The 8,762-nt window shown below is 38.9% G+C and overlaps 1 protein-coding gene across 2 annotated transcripts; it reads left to right on the top strand.

The window, feature by feature from the left end:
* Positions 1 to 8,118, top strand: idh3b (isocitrate dehydrogenase (NAD(+)) 3 non-catalytic subunit beta). 2 transcript variants are annotated; one of them, XM_041034873.1, is made up of 11 exons: positions 1 to 75; positions 1,496 to 1,669; positions 2,079 to 2,199; positions 2,380 to 2,440; positions 2,529 to 2,661; positions 3,293 to 3,426; positions 3,558 to 3,660; positions 3,934 to 4,080; positions 4,354 to 4,448; positions 4,636 to 4,696; positions 7,538 to 8,118. In XM_041034873.1, the coding sequence occupies exons 1-11, from the start codon at positions 22 to 24 to the stop codon at positions 7,613 to 7,615; spliced, it is 1,161 nt and encodes a 386-aa protein (XP_040890807.1). In that variant the 5' UTR covers positions 1 to 21; the 3' UTR covers positions 7,616 to 8,118. The 2 variants fall into 2 exon arrangements, with proteins under 2 accessions (XP_040890807.1, XP_040890806.1); XM_041034872.1 differs by lacking the exon at positions 7,538 to 8,118 and adding an exon at positions 5,748 to 7,272.
* The last annotated feature ends 644 nt before the right edge of the window (positions 8,119 to 8,762 follow it).

Here is an 8,762-nt window from a genome sequence, read left to right on the forward strand (position 1 = left end):
AAGAAGCAGCTCCTTCGCTGCATGTCAGTGACGATGGCGGCCGCCTTGAGGGGAAGCTTGGTAACATTGGTCAAGGTGAGTGTACAGAAGATGTTTACAAGCTTGTTTTGTTAGTATTTTGGTAGGAAAAGAGCTGCTGTCGTTGAAGTTGTATTTTGTTAAACTCAACAAGCACTTTATTATTAACTGTCAAGGGACACACACACTTACAGCTTCCATCTGTGTCTTATTGCTAATCACGAGCCTCCTTCACTGACACACGTCCTGTCGTCTCAGGATTAAAACGAACTGTTTTGTGGTTGTGTTGCTTTAGGGAGAAACAAATCTCGGTTAATTCTGGTTGTCAGTAGATACTCGTCAAACAAGAAGGAACCTCATTAGTTAAGATCTTTTTGGGAGCTAAAGTGGCTAACTGACTCTGCTAACCCTGCTATGGTAACCTCCCTGTCCTTAATGAACCACCAGTCACACTATGCAACAACAGCACACATCTTATCCCACCACTAGCTAACCGGCATGAGAAGAGCAGACCAGATAAGAAGTCTGAACTGCCTCTACAGATAATGTGCTTGTGATTTGATAATTAAATCTCAAATTCTCTAGCTTTCTCAAATGTCAGTGGGAATCCACAGATATGAAGTTAACTTCTCTCTAAATGTGTTAAATCTGCAGGTGTCGTGGTTGGTTGAGTCGTCATTTTGAAAGATGACAGTTTATTTTATTTATTCCCATGTATTTATCCATTCAGGCTACTCTTCATACACACAGTCACATTCATCTCTTCCTGCCTCAGTATTATCTAATCAGATAGGCATCATTGTGCAGTGGATGATACAAATAAAATACTCCATCAGATTATCACAATATATATAATTTTATATTATAATATCAATGCTCATTGTGATATAGATCATTTTCCAGGAAATTGGTTAACAAGCTCTTAATGTAGAGGCAATAAAGAAAGAAAGGGACCAAACAAGAGTGTCTCTTTTTGACTAATCCAACAAATTAAATTGAAATTGAAACTGATGCAAAAACAATAAAAATCCAGTATTGCAATAAAAGAAAATTCATATAGTACTTGTCATTCATTTGTAACATTGCCCACAATGACCCTGATGATTAAAGGAATGAAACAAAAACATAAAATTAGGGTTGTAATGCACATGTTCATTATTGATTAATCTGCCAACTATTGTCAGTCAACTTTTGTATATAAAATGTTAGAAACTGACCAATTGTTTCAGCTCTATACAAAATTATTTTTCTGTTTCAAAACTCAAAAATGGAATAAATCTAAGAAGGGATCAACTTTGGAACTACTCACATCTCATAAGTGTATCCAAACTATGACACAGGGTCACAAGTCGCCACTACTTTGTTTTAAAGGGGTCACGAGCCAAGAAAGTTGGGAACCATTGCCCTAATATAATTAGAGATAATAGAGAGATACTACAATATGGCAACGTCTTTTTTTTTTCTCCCCATCCTTCAGGGCCTGAGTGGCCCCCGGTGGCAGCAGCTGGCCTCTCGACCACTGAGCTTATCTGCTGGTCTCTGTGGTCCAGAAGCCCCACCTGCCCGCGCAGATGCTATCTTCAAGGTCACAATGGTTCCAGGGGATGGAGTGGGACCTGAGCTGATGACTGCTGTCAAGGAAGTCTTTAAGGTATATTTTACAAGGACAGAGTTGAATTCCCAGAGTTTGTTAAATTTATTAATAACTTTATTGAATAATCTTCTTGCAATTAAATAGTAAGAAATGCACAAGTGTCAGTAGCATGAAATCCATAAATGTATATACTTTTCCTTAATAGTGGAAAAAATACAGCTAAAAAAAGTTAGGAAAAATATATCTTCAACTGTTAATGTAGCAAATGTAACGTTTTTGGGATGTTTTTCAATAAACTTGGACATTAGCAGTATCCTAAAAAAAAGCAGGCGCTTAGAGAATGTATGACATACTTATAACATGTAAGTATGGCATATATATATTTAAAAATGGTATCTCTTAAAGTTGGTTTCTGATTTAAATAAATAAATAAATAAATTCTGTCTTCTTTCTGCCTCCTCTCCAGGCAGGAGATGTCCCGGTAGAATTCGAGGAGTTCCACCTGAGTGAGGTACAGAACATGGCCAGTGAGGAGAAGCTGGAGCAAGTGTTGACTTCTATGAAGAACAACAAAGTGGCCATGAAAGGTAGCTTTCCTTTTTTTCTTTTTTTTAATCTCGTTTTCATACTAGCACTGTTTGAGTTATTTAAAAGATTGCAGTAAACTAAAATGGTTGAAAATGAAGCACAGTAAATTCAGTAAATGAGGTTTTAAAGAGAATCAACTGAACCCAACGAATGTGTTTGCGGCATGTGTGTTTATCCAGGAAAGATTCATACGCCCATGGAGTTCAAAGGGGAGTTGGCTTCATATGAGATGAGACTGAGGTAAAATTAGGAAGTCAGTTGTTCATTTGCATGTTTACATTTTGTTTCTTCATTTTTTTTTAAGTAACCCTCCCTGTCAATTCCCCAGGCGTAAACTGGACCTGTTTGCTAATGTGGTTCATGTGAACAGCCTGCCGGGCTACAGCACTCGCCACAACAACCTGGACCTAGTCATCATCCGCGAACAGACTGAGGGGGAGTACAGCTCGTTGGAGCATGAGGTAAACAACACTCCTACTCCTTACTGCAGGCACAGGATAAACAGTGGTTTTCAACCCACGTGAAAAGGAAATGTTTTTTTTTTTCCTTTGAAGAGGGAGATTTCCCATGAGCACACTGAGAGATTTGTACAGCATTAAACTGGCTATCAAAATAAAGATGTCTCACTCAGACATAGATGATGAAATGGTACGTTGTTTTTGTGTGTGTGTGTGTGTGTGTGTGTCTTCAGGTTTTCTTTTGAGCTACTTCTCAGTCATATTGGGGAGTAAACATTCATTGCTACTCATAATGAATCTTACTTGTCCAGTAGACTCATTTTATCATTAGTTTGTTGGCAACTTGACTATTAGCATTTTATCTTCACTGTGCTCTGTAATAAACCTAAAGCCTGAAAAGACACTTTAGCAATAGGCATGAAACTTGTGAAATATGAGCAGTTACGGTAAAGACAGCTTCATTCATTAAAATGTAAATGAATATGGTCTGTCAGACATTAGATGAACTGAAAAATGCATCCACTGTATAATGTATAAGGTGTAATATATTTTCATGCTCTTGCCCTGTGGATTTATCAAGCCTCCAATAAAAGTGGCTGTATTAAAATGTATGTGCCATTTTCTTGCTCTTCAGAGTGTGACGGGTGTGATCGAATGTTTGAAGATCATCACCAGAGAGAAGTCGCGGCGCATCGCCAAGTTCGCCTTTGATTACGCCACCAAGAAGGGGCGAAACAAGGTCACCGCTGTTCACAAAGCCAACATCATGTAAGGAAATAGAAAAACTTCCCCTTTGCTGTTTAATTCTTCTATTAATTCTTTGAAATTGTGGTAATTTGGGTCATGATTTGTTTTTACAGCCATAGCAACACTTGTCCTCATCCCTTGTCTTATTACAGGAAATTAGGTGATGGCCTGTTTCTGCAGAGCTGTGCAGAGGTGGCACAGCTGTACCCCAAAATCAAATATGAGAACATAATCATTGATAACTGTTGCATGCAGGTAATGATTTGTTGTGATACATTAATATTATATTTTATACCTAATGGTCAAACAAACTTTGGATCCATATGTATTTGTTACAGTTCTCTTGCTGCTCTTGATTAAAAATAGAACCAGTATGAAGTGCTACACTTTAATTTTACTATAGTAAATGATCATAATAATTACTAATATCCTTTGTTTACTGACTGGCTAAACACAGCTGATTAGGTTTCAGTGTCACTTTTCCATTTCACATTTAAAGTTGGCATTACTTTTGTTGTGTGTCTCCAGCTGGTCCAGAACCCGTACCAGTTTGACGTGCTGGTGATGCCAAACTTGTACGGTAACATTATCGATAACCTGGCAGCAGGGCTGGTTGGAGGAGCAGGAGTTGTTCCTGGGGAAAGCTACAGTGCAGAGTATGCTGTGTTTGAGACTGTGAGTTTACACTGACCTTTTCCCGCTGGTTTATTTGTCTTTCATGTGTTTCAAAGTATAGCTGTCCAGACATTCTCTAGTTTTCCTCTTTTATTCTCTCTTTACTATGTTTAGAGTTTACTATTTATACACGTTTAGATGAGAAAATTATAATGACGCACTATAGAAAACATTATGAATTTATATTACTATTGGTGGACTGTTGAATACTACAACCCTTCTCTGTGACTGTAATTCTCATGTTATTCATGCCGTGTATCTTTTCTCTATCAGGGTGCGCGCCACCCGTTTGCACAAGCTGTAGGGAGGAATATTGCCAACCCCACAGCCATGTTGCTCAGTGCTGCTAACATGCTCAGGCACCTCAAGTGAGTCAGCGTCTTAGGCCTTGTAGTAACAAGTACACCACGTTTCACATCGCACTCTTGTGTCTTCTGTCTTAGTCTACTGCACTTCTTGAGCTTTAGACAGCTTCAAGTGCTTGCTGGTCTGAATGTGGACATGTGTACAAGACAGTCCTGGTCACCTCTTAATTGTCTCTGTATTGTGTTGCAGTCTGGAATATCACTCCCAAATGGTGTCAGATGCTGTCAAGAGGGTCATCAAACAGGGCAAGGTAAGTGTGTGTGTGTGTGTGTGTGTGTGTGTGTGTGTGTGTGTGTGTGTGTGTGTGTGTGTGTGTGTGTGTGTGTGTGTGTGTGTGTGTGTGTGTGTGTGTGTGTGTGTGTGTGTGTGTGTGTGTGTGCGCGCTATTGTGTTTCACTTGTTTAGCCATTGTTCAGGTCTGGCCTGTCAACGTGGAGACACCAGCCATGACATAAACATGTCAGACAGCACTAACACCAAAGAAGGGATAGCTTTTCTACATCTAATACCATTAGAGCAAAATAACAGCGGGTTATTCTGCAGAATGAGGATGTGTGAAGGCAGCAGGACTCCTTTACCCCAATCCTGTCATCTTGTGTTTCCGAATTAACCTGCCGCTCACTGGTTTTGTGGGTCTGTAACTGCAATCTCACACATACAGAGTTTCAGCATGCTGCCCTGTACAGCTAACCAAAGAGCTTTGTCATATAAACCAATTAAATAGCAGCAATGACAGTAACTCATTAAGTGTAATACTAGCAGTTCTTGACCCACAAATGTCTTCATCTAACAAACTAGCACACTACACTACACACAGTGTGTTAGGGAGCCTTTGATTACTCTACTTTTGAAACTGTATGTCTTAGCTTCTCTCTTGCATTTCTGTCCCTTGCTTAATTTGTCCTTACTGTGCAAGCTGAATGCATTTGTCACCAGGAAAACATTTTTTTTTTCTTTTTAACTGCCTTTTGCACCCAATCCCTGTTGACACTAACTCACACTGACGCAAACACTAGCATGAAGTGGGTCGTCCTTCGTCCCTCAGACGGCTGTCTAAACTGCATGTTCAGTTCAGTTCAGGTCTGAAAATCACATTTCAGCTATATCATCTCAAAATGACTTTGTTCAGTTGGGATAACGCTGTCTTTGAGGCAGCTGTGTGAATGTGAATGTTGTCTGAAGTGCCCTTCCTCTCTCTCTTCCCTCTCCTTTAAATCCCTCCTCTCCTTGTACCCCACTATCCTGTGTGTGTGTGTGTGTGTGTGTGTGTGTGTTTGTTTGTATCTGTGTGCACGTCCCAGGTACGGACACGAGACCTTGGTGGGTACTCTACCACTGGCGACTTTGTGCGTGCCGTTGTGGAAAACCTGCGTCACCGACCTGTTTAGATGTTCCGTCACCCTTCTCACTGACATTTTTTTTTTTAATCTGGACATTGTCTTAACATGAACTGGACGCATGTTAAGACTCATTTCCCCTCTCACTCCCAAATGACAGTGGTGCTTCACAGTTTTGACAAACACCAAAAATGTGCAGCTCGAGAGGCCTCCTTCACATCACAGTTTCATCTTCTGTTGCCCCTCTTCATGGACACCAGTTTTTCCTCGTAGTTAGTTCCCATCACTTTACATCTTTTTGCTTTTTCAGTTTTTACTTGGCTGAGTAGGATCATCTTTTCAGTCATCTTTTTGTCCACTTATTATCATGTGCTTTTGGTTGTTGCTCGTCTTAGTATTTCAGCCATGTTGGCCACGTAGACTACCTCTCTGCTGTCACACATTATCAGAAACTGTGCAACAACCACACTGTCTTTATGCGCTAATTGACTTTTGTCTCACAATTCACCATCAACTGACTTCACATTTTTCTTTGTGTGATTTCCTCCTCACTCAGAACTGAACAATCTAAAGACTGAATATTACTGAATCTCAGTATTTAGTGTCATATCACTGCTGCATCACGACCCACTAATACCGTAACATTTCTGACCAACAAGTTTCTTAATGGTTTCAGTAAAACCTTGTTCAGCCATTGCAGTGCTATAAACACAGCTAAAGCCTGAAATTGTTCCTGCACAGCCAAAGCAAATCTATCTTAATGCAAAATTCATGTTTCTTGCTGTGACATTAATAATACAGGAAATATTTTATCATGAACAACTCTGCCAAAACAAAAATCAAGAAAACCAAAAACATTTGGACTCAAGATATACAGTGCTTTCAGGTATTGCTCCATTGTTTGTGAAATCATTTTCAGGTGTTAGAAAGATTTATAATATTTCTACAGTTTAAGATCTGCAGAAAATCTCCTCATGGGATGGTCTAGGTTTTTGTCTTGTGAGTAAATGGGCAAAGCCATCATTTTTATATTTAAACATTGTGTCTGAGGACTAACGAGACAAGTTTTGTCCTAACATGGTGCTGCTCATTTCCACAGAACTGTTCAAGCCACCGATGCTGTAAGAAATTAAAACACTGCTCTGTCTCACCACCTCATCCATCATGCTTTTTGTCTTACTGTGCTGCAATTCATACGCAGTCAGCCGTTAACCACAAATAATAAAAAATAAAGCAGTATAATAGTAACTGTTTGTTTTAACCTTTTGCATAATCAAAGTGTTAAAGGTCATTATGGAGAATGTTTACCACCACCACTGTAAACAGTGTCATATTTTTTGTTTGCTTGTTTGTTTGTTTGTTTTGTGTTTCTCAGATTTTGTTCCCCTTTTGACCACAATTTCTAAATGGAAATTTCATACTTGCATATTAAAGCTGGTCACAAGTGTGATGTGGTATTGAATAAATAACATTCCATCTTCTCTTTGAATGACGTTACTGCGGTTGAATACTAATTATTAAGATAAGACTAGGTTCATGTTTTACAACAGCATTGTGTTCTCTCATTGTTAAGATTCAGCTGTATGTTTCTGAACAGACCAACAACAACAACAACTCTCTCTGATCATACTATTTGTTCTTTCAGCGGGTTCAGTTTTTAAAGGCTCTCTAACACACTGGCCGTGATACTGTATGTGGACATGTGTTGCTGCAGCTGTGCACATAGTAACACACTGTCCTTATGTTTGCAACAGGTGCGCACTGGAGACCTGGGGGGCTATGCGACAAGCGACGAGTTCACCCGGGCTGTCATTGCTAATCTGGCAGTCTAAGCATTGTATTTGCAAATCTGTCAGCTGCTGAGACGCACATACACGTTTTAATTTACCTCCTGTTAAACTGATGTCTTGACTGATTGTGCACACACTGCACAATAGATTCCAGCAACAGCTTACACACATTGTCCACAGTGACATGCAGATGAAAAGCAGAGCTATGATATCCACAAACTCCTGTTTGCAGTTGAGCACAACCATTAAACATGATAAGGTCAAAAAAAGAAGAAGAAAAAAGAAGTGGGTTGAAGATGCAAAGTCTTATAATCAGCACAAAGCATTTGTACATGCTGTTACACTGGTTATTACATTACATTAACCACTCACATTCAGTTCTCTGGCAAGCTTCTTTAATTTCTGCTTAATGGTTTAATGTCTGTACATTAACTGCTGTCAAAGTATGATGTATGTATACTTTCATATTATTTATTAACTGCCAGGTTTTAGCTTTATTGCTTCCTCATTTAATATGAGATATGAATAATAAAGAATGAATGAGATATGAAATCTTGTGTGCAATGAATGAAAAAATGTGTGAATGTTAATGGGAGACTGATTAAGTATTAAGTGTTATTAAAAGTTTATCAGTGCTGCCGGTGGCTTGGTCAGCACGCATCACCTCACAGCATGAGGAACTTGAATCCGAGCCAAGGCCCTCCCTGTGTCCAAACATATGCAAGTCAGGAGGAGGAATAAAGAAAGTATGAGTCTGTCCAGCTGTGTCAAGCATATGGTGGACTGATGATGATGATGATATTTGATCATTTGAAGTGTCAGAACATTCAACATTTTTTGGTATGTTTGTTTAAAACAAAAACAACAACAACAACAAAAAAATGTATTTTATTAGTCAGTAAGCAGACTTGTAATATAGTCCTCTCATCACTGTTCCAGATGGAGCAAGATTTAACATCTCATTTAATTTAACAATAGAAAAAGTAGAACCACTGACAAAATAATTTCTGATACTGTTTGAAACTAATTACAGGATACTACTGAAATTAAAGTCTTTGAATTTTTATGTCAAGAGGCCTTTCCTGAACTGAACTTGTTATAATTGTTAAGCTCTTTTCTTCAGTTAAGGTTCTTGATTTGCTCTTCTTACAATAAACTACAACACACTGTCACTATGGACCATTAACGT

Source organism: Toxotes jaculatrix, chromosome 3 (assembly GCF_017976425.1).
Source record: "Toxotes jaculatrix isolate fToxJac2 chromosome 3, fToxJac2.pri, whole genome shotgun sequence".
Classification (NCBI taxonomy): Eukaryota; Metazoa; Chordata; class Actinopteri; family Toxotidae; genus Toxotes; species Toxotes jaculatrix.

What these genes read in the sequence shown, in the direction of transcription:
- idh3b (XM_041034872.1), top strand. Translation starts at nt 22, where the DNA reads ATGTCAGTGACGATGGCGGCCGCCTTGAGGGGAAGCTTGGTAACATTG. An exon ending in GCTTGGTAACATTGGTCAAG is followed by an intron (nt 76 to 1,495) that starts GTGAGTGTACAG and finishes CCCATCCTTCAG; the next exon opens with GGCCTGAGTGGCCCCCGGTG. An exon ending in ACAGCTCGTTGGAGCATGAG is followed by an intron (nt 2,662 to 3,292) that starts GTAAACAACACT and finishes CTTGCTCTTCAG; the next exon opens with AGTGTGACGGGTGTGATCGA.